At 44.2% G+C, this 13,081-nt stretch overlaps 1 protein-coding gene across 2 annotated transcripts in view; it reads left to right on the top strand.

Moving 5' to 3' along the window:
• GPC3 (glypican 3) overlaps positions 1–13,081 on the top strand; it is a 444,594-nt gene that overhangs the window by 292,811 nt on the left and 138,702 nt on the right. For both annotated transcript variants that reach the window (XM_075539171.1, XM_075539172.1), the window contains exon 5: positions 7,835–7,960. In XM_075539171.1, coding sequence (XP_075395286.1) covers positions 7,835–7,960 — 126 coding nt within the window. The remainder of the gene's footprint in view (positions 1–7,834; positions 7,961–13,081) is intronic.

Raw genomic sequence — 13,081 nt, 5'->3', positions numbered from 1 at the left:
TGTTAGTACACCTATAAATTTCTCAGTATACTAAAATATGTGCCTCCAGCACCTATCACCCATGTCTAAACAACATTCTCCGTGCGATTACCAAAATGACTATTGGAAAAGGGGCCTAATGGAGCATTCCGTCTTTGGAGGGTGTGAGCAGGTCGTCTGGATCTGATCAGGAGTTGAAAAGCCATTTGCTTTCATAAAATAATAACACATGAGGAGATGCAGGATTCCTTTGCTAGCATCCAGAAATCATCTGTTTGTTTTGTCTGCCCCCAACTGGGTAGTTTGCAACATACAACTAATCTAAAGAGATTACCTCTGGAAACTGAAAGGAAATTTCAGACTTCTGGTGGTCTATGCGTGGAGCTCTGTGTTCCTTTTAGGGGTGAATATTGAACCTATCAGGAGCTCTGGTGGCATAGTAGTAATATGTTGGATGAGGTCCACAAGGTCCACAGTTTGAAACCACCAGCTGCTCCGAAGGAGAAAAACAGAGCAAGCCTTTCTATTTCCCTAAAGAATGCATCTTGGACACTCACACCCTGCTGTATAGGGTCGCTGTGAGTGAGCATCGACTCCGTGGTAGTGAGTATAGTTTGGTTATTGAATCTGCCTCGGATTTAGATCAGTTAGTCTAGAGCAAGATGCAAAAATAGGAATTCAGTTCACTTAGACCTGAGCATCACACAACCCTTTCAGCAATGCTCTGCCCAGCTCAGATGCCAGCATCTTCCTCTCCCCATCCTTTTCCCTCCTTAAATGCCTCCTGCCTCCCTTCCCATATGGCACCATTTACTTAGGTATCGGCATGCTCCCTGTTACATTTGGTAGGATACACAAGCTTTCTCAATTCCAAACTCAAAGGTCTACGAGGGTAGTTGTATGGACCATCCTACATCCCTATCCCAAGATTATGGCCCAGTTGCTAATCTGTACGGAAGTCATTCAACCCTCTGCCCCTGTAAAGTGATATCTATGTCTGGGGAGAGGGGAGGCTTCCAAAAGTTTGTAGAAAATGGAATTTCCCCAGGAACTTTTTAAAACTCCCCAATATTATGGGCCTCTCTTCCTTCCTTCCTGGCCCCTCTAAAGAGACATTGGATCAGATGACACTATTAACTCACAGAAAGAAAAGAACTAAAGTTGATCTCAATCCCCTTTTCCCAAATCAATGTTTTCTAGGACTTCTTCTCTGTCTGCTCCTCTGTCTTTGGGATGTCTTCCACCCTCTGAGGGAATTGTGTTTGGGGCCTGGTACAAGTTATCTCTGACCTAAATTGGCCTCTATTTCTTGTATCCTTTCTTGTATTCGCATTAAGCTCTGAGGACAACATGATGAATAAGAGGGTAGACAGACATGCAAACCAATACATTTCATACAGCAGAGGCTCCAAATCAGAGCTGGGGACAAAGGATAGCAACATCACAGAGAATGTAGCAGCACTCCTGGGGAAAAATCAAGAAAGACATCCTTGAGCCTGCGACTTTTCACCTTGGCTTTGAAGGACACAGAGAGGTTCAACTGATGGTGGGGAAAGAGGATGTTCCCCGCAAAGGGGGCAGTATGAGAGAAAGAGAATGAGATCGCCACCTAGGAAAGCCTGCGTGCAAATCTGCTCTGTCAAGCAGGGTTGCTATGAAGTGAAAATTGACTTGATGGCACACCATGACAGGATTGAACAAATCTGTCTATAACATAAGGCTCCTGGGTTGCCCAAACAGTTAGCACTCAACTATTAACATAGAGGTTGGTGGTCCAAACGTAGCCAGTGACTCTGTAGGAAAAAGGCTTGGGATTTTGGTACAAATTCCAACCCAAATCCCTTGTCACCAAGTCAGTTCTGACTTGTAGTGCCCCTGCACAGGTGTCCAAAGCTGTAACTCTTTAGGGAAGCAGATAGACTCCTTCCTCTTTCTCCAGTGGAGCGCCTGGTGGATTGGAACAATTACACGCCAAGAAGTTTCTGTGGATTCCACTTCTACTCTGTCCCACATGAGGTCACCAGAGTCACTCGTTGCCTTGTCAGTCATGAAATGGCCCGTTGGTTTTGGTAGCAAGTTGTAGGTTGGGGTTGAGTTATGACAGGCTCTCAGACAGAATTAGCTGTGACTCGGCCCCATTCCAAAATTTATTTCTGGATGTTTCTGCATTTTCAATAATAATAATAATAATGAGGTCACAGAGCTTTATGTGAGAAAAAAGAACCTTGATAAGAAAAGGGGAGCGTTCAGGACCTGCAGTACGGGATGAAAGACTGTCTGTACTTGTGGTGGTTTCCAGTGAGTGCTGCTTTGATGCCTGCCCAAGCAAATTAGTTGAAGGAAGTAAGGCAATCCCCCAGCTCTCCCTGCCAAAGCCAGGGGCCTCCCGTACAGTCTGGTGACATCTTTCAGGATGGTTCCATGCACCCCACCTCTGTATTTCAAATGACCAGGCCTGGCAGAGAGGCCTGTGCTGTCAGTCCACATTGAACATACTGAATAGAAAGCTCCAGGAAGAGACTCTTATTCCAGAGCAGACAGATGTAAACAGGGGCTAGGCTAGTCCTAAGTGGGAGCGTGAGCTCCACTATTTATATGTGAGATGGTATGTTTGGCCTACGTGTATCAGAATACAGTGGAATTGGAATGAAAGTAAATTCTCTTCAAGCAAATTGTTTTTCTCTTTCTGGGCAGCTAATTGTTCAAATTTTTATTCTTGCTCCTCTTTTTTTTTCCAGAGATAATTCAGTTAGTTCCCTTGTCTAGAGATCAGTTAGTTCTGATTTCTTAACTTCAGGGGTGGGGGGGGGGGGATTCTTTTTGGTCTATCTAACACAAAGAAAAGAAATCTGAACTTGGTCAGAAAGGGGGACTTAACATGTCATTTAGTTTAATTTCACCTCCTTCTAACATGTTGATTGAGGAGAAGGGCCAGTAGAGGACATAGATAAGGTGACCAGACATCCCGCTTTTGGTGGGACAGTCCCGCTTTTGAACTATTTGTCCCACGTCCCGCAGCGTTTTGAAAAGATCCCGATTTTTGGAAAGAATGCATGACAAGTGAGGGTATACGGTTTTCAGCTGCCATGTGGCTATTTCACCAGGATCTGAGTTTTATCAATGGTGTCCCGCTGGTATCCAGCTTTACCAATGTTAAAATCTGGTTACCCTAGATAGAGCTTGATTTAAATAATCAAAATCAAATGGACTTCCCGTCTATGACTGAAGAAATTTAAAGAAGAGTGACAGGAAGTGACAAAGACAAGAGAAATGAGAGAAGTCCAGTCCCCTGGTAGGAGGTAAACTACTAATGTCACACTCTGCTGCTTGCTGGGCTGTGGTGTCAGAGCACATTGTCACCTGTTGTCATGGTCCTTTGAAAGCTCATTAACTCCCCAACACTTTAGAGGTATGTGAGGGGGGAGGGGGAAGGTGTTTCTCCTACTCTGGCATGTCTGAACTTACTTTCCAGAATTAGTGCTTCTTTGGGAAATGAAGGTTTCTTTTCCCACCCTACTCAGAAGAGTGTGCGTACAAGTAGTGGTCTGGCTTGTCAAAGTGGCCTTTGGGACTCAGAGCTATTGGTCAATTTGCTAGCTGTCCTGGAGCCCTGCCTGGGGGTCATTGGGGTGCTGACATCTATTTAGAATGCTGCGGTGCTTTTCTAATCAACCCCGGCTTCAGATGGGGGCAGTCATATACACTGAGTATCAACAAGAACTCGGTGTACACACCTTATAAAGAAGTAATCTGGTTTAGGGAAATAAAATGAAACTCTACTCAAGAGAAAAGTCTGGAACAAAATATTAATAACCCAAAGATTAACAGTGATGGCCTCTGACTGTAGTGGGACTGTGAATGCGTTGTTTTTCCTTGGTCAACCTTTCTGTAGCTTCTAAAATCTCTGTAAATAAGACAGAAACCCAACAGGCCTTATTGTAAAGGTCTGTATTGTAAAGAACTGCAACCATAGCTTTTCCACTGCTGAAGTTGCAGTTCTACCAAAAGCCCAACCACACCAAGACCCAGGCTGCGCTCTGCCTGCTCTCCTGATTTTCTCCTTCCATTGTTCCCAAGAGCATCCCTCTCCCTGCACCCTCCTACAAGTCAGCAACCCTCTTCTCTACTTTTTCTTGGGGGGGGGATGGATAACAGCTTCATTCAGAAGTAATTTACATATCAGAATTCGCCCATTTAATGTGTATGGCGCTGGTATGTGGGGTATCTGCGGATTTGTGCAACTATCACCACAATCAACGTTAGAACATTTTCGTCCCCTCAGCTATCACCCCCAAACCCTCATCCCAACCCCCCAAGCAACCATTTACCGACTTAAGTCTTTATGGATTTGGCTAGTTGGCTTCTTTCAGGTAGCATACTATTTGTAAGCGTGACCCAGGTTGTGGCAGGACTTCATTTCTGGTGATGGAAGAGTTCTCACTATTCACTGAAGGGATAGGCCACATCCAGTGAATGACTAGTCATCCATCAGTTGGCGGATACTTGGGTTCTTTCCATATTGGGGCTATTATAAATGATACTGTCCTGGGCATTTATCCACACATACCCTTATAATAGTGGTCTCACATAATATTTGTATTTTTATGTCATCGAAACATTTTTTGTTTTTTAAAAATAGTTTTATGTGCATAAGTTTTGTGTGAACATATTTTTTGGTTCTTTAGGGTATATAATTAGGAGTGGAATTGCTGGATCATTTGGCAGGTTTATATTTAATTAGTTAAGAACTACCAGACTTTCCCAAGCAGCTGCACCATTGTTATATTCCTCCCAACAATGCATGAGCATGCCAGTTTCCAACATTCTTTCTAGCACTTCACTTCTTTTTGGAGGGGAAGGAGTACATCTTTGCCTGTTTGTTGTTTTTACTGTATATAATAGACACCTAGTGGGTGTAAGTGAGAGAAAGATGAAGTTGTCAACTTGTCTAAGGATTTACAGCCTTGGAAGCACTAAATGACAGTTCTGCTCTGTGCAATAAGATCATTATGAGTTGGAATTGACTGGACAGTGAGTTTGGTTTTTCTTGTGATTGCTATTGTTGTTGTAGACTTGTGTCCCAAGGACGAAAATTCAATCGATTTGAGTGCAGGGTGGAGAGAAAGAGCTTCACCAGGACTTCCACTTATATACTGGAATCAGACCACACCACCAAGGGTGACTGGCTGATCACATCATGGAAGATGATTACATTATATTATGGAAGCACACCCAATCTGCCAAAATCACTGGAAAGCATAACCTAGCCAAGTTGACACATAGACATTTAACCATTACAATTGGTAATAGCTAACCTTGTGTTGGGGGCGGGGGTTACTTTGTGCTAAGCACTTTACATGCTCTATCTCATTTAATTAGCACAGTAACCTTATGAGATAGGTACCATCATTTTCCACATAGGTAAACTCTGGCTCAGAGAAGCTTAGATTTGACCTGTGTTTTCACAGCTAGGTACATGCGGGGAGCAGCTGACATTTGAAAATCACTTTAGCTTGTATATCCCAACATACTCGCTAGCAGTTGGCCATTCAAATTACCCATTCTTGCTGCTGAAGAAAGGCCTGGCAATCAGCTTGCATAAAGATTACTCCCATTGCCAGCAAGTCAATCCTGACCTATTAATGATCCTATAAGATTTCTGAAGCTATACATCTTTACACTAGCAAAAAGCCTCATCTTTCTCTCTTTGCAGCAGCTGGTGGGTTTGAACCACTGACTTTGCAATTTCCCATCCAACACTTCTTCAATATCCCCGCCCCCCCGCCACCTGGCCTCTTCTCCATAAAGATTATATAAAGCAACACAACCCTATGGAGCCGTTCTCTTGTGTAACACATGGCTTCACCTTGAGTTGAATTAAACCTGACAGCCTTTCTTGACCTTTTTTTTCCATTGTCCTAAATTTAGTTTGTGTTTTGCTGTGACCTAAACCTTTGGAATGTTTTGTGTTGAGTGCTGTAATATCTTTTTTTGTCTTTTAAAAAATCCATTATTTGAGGTTAATAATCTTATGGTAATAAAATGGAAAATAGCATTTAACGATAATTTTAAAAATGTTATCTCTGCCAGCTTTCTTCCTCTTTTAGGGGCCAGTTCTAGGCTCCAGATTTCTGCTTGTGACCTAATGAGATTCAGACCTCTGGCTTTTCCATTCTCAGCCTGTAGCCAGTACTGAATAATTACTGCTTACAAATTCTCTGACCTTAATAGAGACCTGGAGTAGACTGGGATGTGCAAAAAACTTTCATTTTCCTTCTAGCAGAAGCATGGCTTTCAGAAAGGTCTAGGTTTAGGTGTTTAACCACTGAACATCTATGAAATAGACCCGGGAGCATTTCTTTTTATAAGCTTATTCACGTCTCTCCTGTCTGCTGTGTCTTATATTGTGTTCCCATGTGCATGTGTGTTTGTTCCTGGAAAGGAGAACCCTGGTGATGTAGTGGGTTATATGTTGGGCTACTAACCTCAAGATCAGCAGTTCAGGCCCACTACCCACTGTGTGGGAGAACCATGAGGCTTTCTACCGCTACAAAAAGTTACACTCTCTGAAACCAACAGGGTTAGTTCTACTCTGCGCTAGAGAGTCACAATCCACTCCACGGCAGTGTTTGGTTTTTCACTTTCTATATATGAAGAGGATAACACGCCAGAAATGTATGTGTTTATACATTTGCATATGTAGTATAGTTCTCTTTCTCTTTTAAAAGCATATAGACATGCACACGTGTGCTGGTCATGATGTGATTGTTATTAAGTCCTGCCAGGTCCATGTGACCCCATGCGACCGTGTAGGATTGTGCCAGAGGATTTTCTAAACTGCAAATCTGGAGCGGGCGGGGGAGCAGATCTTCTAGAGCCCTAATTCCCAAAGTGGGCAACACTGCCCCCTAGGGGGCATTGGAAAGATCCAGGGAAGCATGCAAAAGCAGATTCCAACATTCTGTCCTGGAGTGCTTCCAAAAGAGTTACAGTCTCGTAAACCCACAATGGCAGTTCTCCCCTGTACTGTAGAGTCCCTACGAGTTGAAATTGACTTGATAGCAGTTTTAATTGCCAGACAGGTGCTGTCTTTTTTTTTTATTCCTTTCCTGAAATGGAGGCTGCAGGGCAAAGTTTAAGAACTTATGGTCCAGAGTCACTGTGTGGGTTCATACCCACCTAATGATTACGCTATCAGGACATAGCATAGCATACAAAATAAAGGCAATAAATGAGAAGATCGAGTTTCCTCCTACCCTCCCCCCCCCCACCTCTCCCCAATCCAGCCACCCCACTATAATATACAGAGAACAAAGAAACCTTCTTCTTCCCACTGGGGTGAGGTCCTCTGCCTCTATTGTCAGGCAAATTGCATAGATGGGTACTGCTCCCAGCACCCTGGGCCTCTGCTCTGCAGCCATTAGTGGGAGCCTCTAGGGAAAGGGGCTATCTCTAGGATGATAGCATTGTAAATTACAATCAAGGCATTCAATTTCACTCAGATACCAAAAGATATGTGGCATTCAGTTGTGCCTTGTAATCAGCACCTCTGAGTACAGAGCTAACAGCCTGCTAAACCAAAAAAAAAAAAGGAAAAACAGCAGAAAGTGTTCAAAAATGGAGATTAGAATTAAATCATCCTCCTGATAGGAACAGCGCTCCTCTTTTCTAATATCAGGTTATTGATTTAAAAAAAACACACCAACCAACCTAATTTGTAGCCTTGTAGTCAAGAATGTCTTTAAAGGTCATTTATTGCTCTACTCTGTTTGGCAGAGCCTTTCTATCATGCTGATAAGGAAATGAAACGTTATTCACACTGCCTCTTACACGAAGATGTTTTTGTTTCTTTCAGGGAGCTAATTCAGAAGTTGAAATCTTTCATCAGCTTCTACAATGCTCTGCCAGGCTATGTCTGCAGCCACAGCCCTGTGGCCGAGAATGACACCCTTTGCTGGAACGGCCAGGAACTCGTGCAGAGGTGATCTTGGGTTTGGTTTGGTTTTCACTGTTCAATATCGCAATATCTGAGGATGGCTCTTCAGATAGTCATCACAAGGTTAATGATGTCTTCTCTCAGCCTCCATGACGTCTCACAAGTAAAAGCCTAAGGGCGGGGGGGGGCAAAAAAAGAGCCTACCAGGACCCATGTAGGATCTGTGAGATGCTGGCAGCTTCTAACCCCTGTTGAGTTTAAAATATGTGCTCAGTGATATTTTACACTGTCTAGCCTGTGAAGCAACTCTGTCATTCTGCCCTTGGCTTCTTCAACCTCTTCATGATGTGGGCCTTTATTTATTGGCCTCAAAGAAATCAGCAGCATACTAAGAAAACAAAAAATCCAAACATGGCACCTTCGAGTCGATTCTGACTCAGGGAGACTCCAGGGGCCGAGTAGCACGGCTTCTTTCCTGAAGCATCTTCTTCCTGCAGAGAAGCCAGTGGGTTCAGACTACTGACCTTTTGGTTCACAGTGGAGCACATTCACCAGTGGGACACCAAGACTCCCTCCAATCATTAGCTATGACTGAACTACGTCTCAAGTACTATGTTACTTTCGGTTGTGCTACGTTGAAAGCAGAACATATGCTATTTCTTCCATCTTCACATAGACAGTCGGTGACATCAGTGTCAGTCACCCATTAGCCTTATCGTGAAGGCATTCTGCTCTGGTTCAGTGGGTCAGCAAACTGAGTTCTCTCAATGAAGTGTCCCAGCCTATAGCTTTGCTCTCTGGTTCTGCTGTCGCTGCTGCTCCTCTGCTCCTCCGTTGGTGTCACATCTGTCTTCCAGATCAAGAAAATTCATACTCCACTCCAAGCTTTTTGCATTTCTTTTTCTGATAGTAAAAGTCCCTCCTTCCTGCTTCCGAGATGGCTCATTGTATACCCAGCAGAATAGAAATCACAATCAACTGTGTTAAAAATCAATCAGGGCAGAATCATGTAATCCTGTCAACAGCTTCTGCCAGTTTCTTTCCCAGACTCATCAAGTAAGAGTCCTTTGGGAGTACCAAAAACGATGACTAGAAGAGCTGTATTGGTAAAGGTCACTACACTGAAGTAGTGGTCTTTGCACTGACACAAGGGCCTTCTGTGCAGGCTAGTGTGGTGTGAAGCAGTGACATTTTGATGGACTTGTGCTCATTTGAACTCTTTTGGGTCCAGTAGACTTTCATGATGAATGGGGACCTGATGGTAGAATCCAAAGCCTACTGAATTTGAATGAGTCCAAAAGTTCATCAAATAGACACTTGTACAATTCAACTATGATAACTGAATACAATCTTTAAAACCACACCACTTTAATTTATTAGCTTTAGGGAGCTTAGGATAATGAATGCAATAATACCAAGAGTCTCCAAAGGGAAAAAGCTCTAATTCCAAACTACCATTTATACTGCTGAAATACCAGGGTGGTTTTTTTTAAAAGGACTTTTATTGTTGATATATACTATTTAGGAAAGTGAGAACAAGGAGAAAAGGGAAGAAGGGAGGAAGGAAGGGGAAAAAAGAAAGTCACCATGTTTGCAGCCCGGCATAAGGGACATGCAGGTCACAAAGTACATAGTCGGGAACATCAGGTTATAATTAACAAGTACGTGTATTACTGATCTAATGAAATGATGGAACCAGGGAATAGTGTCAAAGGATATTTTTTTAAGTTACTCAAGAATATACATTTAATCATAGGAGACTCGTTCACCTGAGGACAGTTTCAAACCACCAACTGCTCATCAAGTGAAAGGCTAGTCTTCCTACCCCCATAAAGAGTTACAGTCTGGGAAACCCACAGGGATAGTTCTGCCGTGTCCTATGGTGTCGCTATGAGTCGGCATCGACTCGATGGCAGTGAGATAAATAGAAGAGAACAACATCTGTCGATGGAAACATTTGGTCAAAAGAACACATGGGTACTAAAGGAAATATAACGCAACCTTCGTGTCAGCTGGCCTACGAGAGTAGAGCAGCTGAGCTCCTCCACTGCATGCGACATCCCATGGTTAATGCACTCACCTGCTGACCAAAAGGTTGGTGGTTTAGGCCTACCCCAAGGCACCTCGGATGCCAGGCCTGGCGATGATTTGCTTCTGAAAAAGCAGCCATTAAAAACTCTATGGCATGCCATTGTCCTATGGCACATGCGAGGTTCCCGTGCACCACCCCCAGTCAGCTCACCAACAACTTCATCCTCTTTTTCTAAAACCACAAACCTCTGTGTTGATGGGCACAAATCCCTTGACCCACACAGGGATACACGGGGCCCACTGCAGTCACTACAGCATAGGGCAGTCATGTGCCGCAGGTGCCAGATAGAGCATTGGACGGATGACGACAAGATCAGCATTTTGAACCCACCAGTCACTCCTTGGGAGAAAAAGGAGGTTCCCTACCTCGGGAAACCCACACTCTGAATGGATTCCGTGGCAGTGACTTAGGTTGCGGTTGGCTTGAGTTTATTCGAAGGCATCTGTGCATGGTCTCTCAGGAGCAAATATGCATTCCTTGAAGACTGGAAAGGGGCTCTAGCGATGTAGTGGTTACTTTTTGGGTTGCTAACCACAAGGCTCTCTGTTCCCATAAAGGGCTACAGCCTTGGAAATCCACAGGGACAGTTCTTCTCCATCCTGTAGGGTCACGACTAACTGGAATCTACTCCATGGGGTGAGTGGATTTCTCCAAAGGGCTCAAGGCTATGTACTCTCAATCTGGAAGATCCAATGAAAGCAGCAATGGAAGATAAACTGTAGAGTCAAGAGAGAAGGCATGGGAAGAAATTTTTTAAAGTGATTAAAATAATATTTCATGGTGTGCAATCCTATCCAAAAGTTACTCAATTCAGAGCTTGCTTACGCGCTCACTGCCATCGAGTCAATGCCAACTCATAGCAACCTTACAGGACAGGATAGAACTCCCCTTGTGAGCTTCAGAGATGGTAACTGTTAACAAGAGTGGGAAGCCCTGTCTTTCTCCCAAGGAGTGTCCGGTAGTTTCAAACTGCTGGCCTTGTAGAGCACAGCCCAACATGTAACCACTGCGCCACCAGGGCTCCTCAAGCCAGAGATGAAACTATTGAAACCAAGGCTTCATAGCTTTTCATAGCAATGCCTGTCTTGATTTGATATACAGACTTCAGTCTCCCAGATCGTTATTCTATACCCAGTTCTCCTTGCCCCTCGAATTCGTTGGGGGTTTTCCAGAGACATATAACCAAGAGATAAGCAAAGAAAGGTGGATTTTAAGAAATTGAATCACATAATTGTGAGGGCTAGAAAGTCCAAATTCCTTAGGCCAGTCCAGTTGGAAACTCCAGCAAGGATTTCTATGTTACCATCTCTAGACATCACTCTGTCTTTTTCAAGACACTTCACTTTTGCTCTTAAGACCTTCAACTGATTGGATAAGGCCCACCAACATCTAGATTATTATTTCACCAAATAACTGAGCCCCAGAGTCAAACTAGGTTAACACATAAAATTAACCATTATGCATCGCTCTGCCTGTACCTGCCAGGAGTACTGCATGTGACCAAAGGTTCAGAAGGAGAGAGGGATGCAGTTCTTGGTCCCTCATCATACATTTGTGGATTTTCTTTCTACTTTAGTTTTCCTGGCAGCAGAAACACCACCCTTCCTTCTTTCTAATTCAGTGAGCTGCTGTGTTAGCCCAAATGGATGCCCTAGAATGAACGCACTGAATTAAAATGGTGGTTTCTGCTATGGTTGTTTACGTATTCTACGTGATGTAAAAGGAGTCAGGATCACTTGGGAAAAGTCTTTGATGGAAAAGAATGGAATCTGTATGAAAAAAAGGTATAATTTACTATAAAATGAAATTTGTATGGTAGCTGAGGATTTTTTTAAGCCTGTTCTTGCAAGGCAAATGAGTTTGGGGAGTATTCCCTTGTCCTAACCTCTCAGGGTCCTATTCACACCTGTGAACCCTCCCCCGACTACTTTGCATCATTTTCTATCTTGAAAACCACCAAGACATGTCCCAGCATGCACCCACCCTCAAACAAACCCAGAAAACCCAGAACCATCATCATACTTGAGGTGGCCTCTACTCAAGGAAGTCCCATGTATGTCGGAGTCACTCTGGGCTCCATAGGAGTGTGCAGAAGGAGATCTCCAGGCCTTTCTTATGAGGTGTCCCTGGGAGCACTCAGACGACTAGCCTGTCTGTTAGCAGCTGAGCATGTGAACCATTTATACCGGCCAGGCACTCCAACATACCAAGAGCCTTCACAAATCAAGCTCACCTCACCACGGCCTGTTTGACAGGCGCTTCTAACTATCAGGCTGCGTGCACCTGTACTCTAACCCGAAAGGCTTACGAGATGCGATCGGGAAGGAATATGGCTGCAGTTGAGGAAATTATGCCATGGACCGACCAGCACATCTCTGCCCTCGAAGTCTGGTTGCCTCCTTGGCAGCAGACCCTCTGAGAGCTCCCAGATGAGAATTCCTCATGGTATACCAGGTTCCACGTTGGGTTGCTAACCACAAAGTCAGCAGTTTGAAAGCATCAGTTGCCCTGTAAGAGAAAGTTGAGGCTTTTAATCAGGAAGGAGTTATAGCCTCGGAAACCCACGGGAGCAGTTCTACTCTCCGCTCTAAGGTCACTATGAGTTGGAATCCACCCATTGGCAGGGAATGAGTTGAGAGTGAATTCACTGATGTTGGTGCTGAAAACGATGTCCTATGTCTTCTCTGGAAGGAAATCTGGAGGACTTAGGACTATCGGAGTGTCACCAGTGCACTAGGCCGAGCATGCCTTGGGGAGACCCTGAAGGGTGAGCAGCCCAGAGTCTGTCAGAGTCAGACCGATGGAGCCCGGAATCCTGGTGCAGACACCTATTGCGTGATTTGAAAAATCCTGCACCCTTCTTTGTAAGACGGAGCTAGTGATAACCATTCTGCAGGATTGTTGGAAGATGAGTTCAGGCACCTCGGCACTGAAGAGGCTGCTGATGTTGTAGTCATCTCTGTTACCATCATCATTGCCGTGGGGTTGAGTGGGATTGCTACATGCCCAAGGCCAGGTGAAGATGTGCCTTCTTCCGATGACAGCCAAGTGGATTTGGGGACATATGTAGGAGT

The sequence above is a fragment of the Tenrec ecaudatus genome, chromosome X (assembly GCF_050624435.1).
Source record: "Tenrec ecaudatus isolate mTenEca1 chromosome X, mTenEca1.hap1, whole genome shotgun sequence".
Taxonomy (NCBI): domain Eukaryota; kingdom Metazoa; phylum Chordata; class Mammalia; order Afrosoricida; family Tenrecidae; genus Tenrec; species Tenrec ecaudatus.
This window is presented reverse-complemented; position numbering and strand designations above follow the sequence as displayed.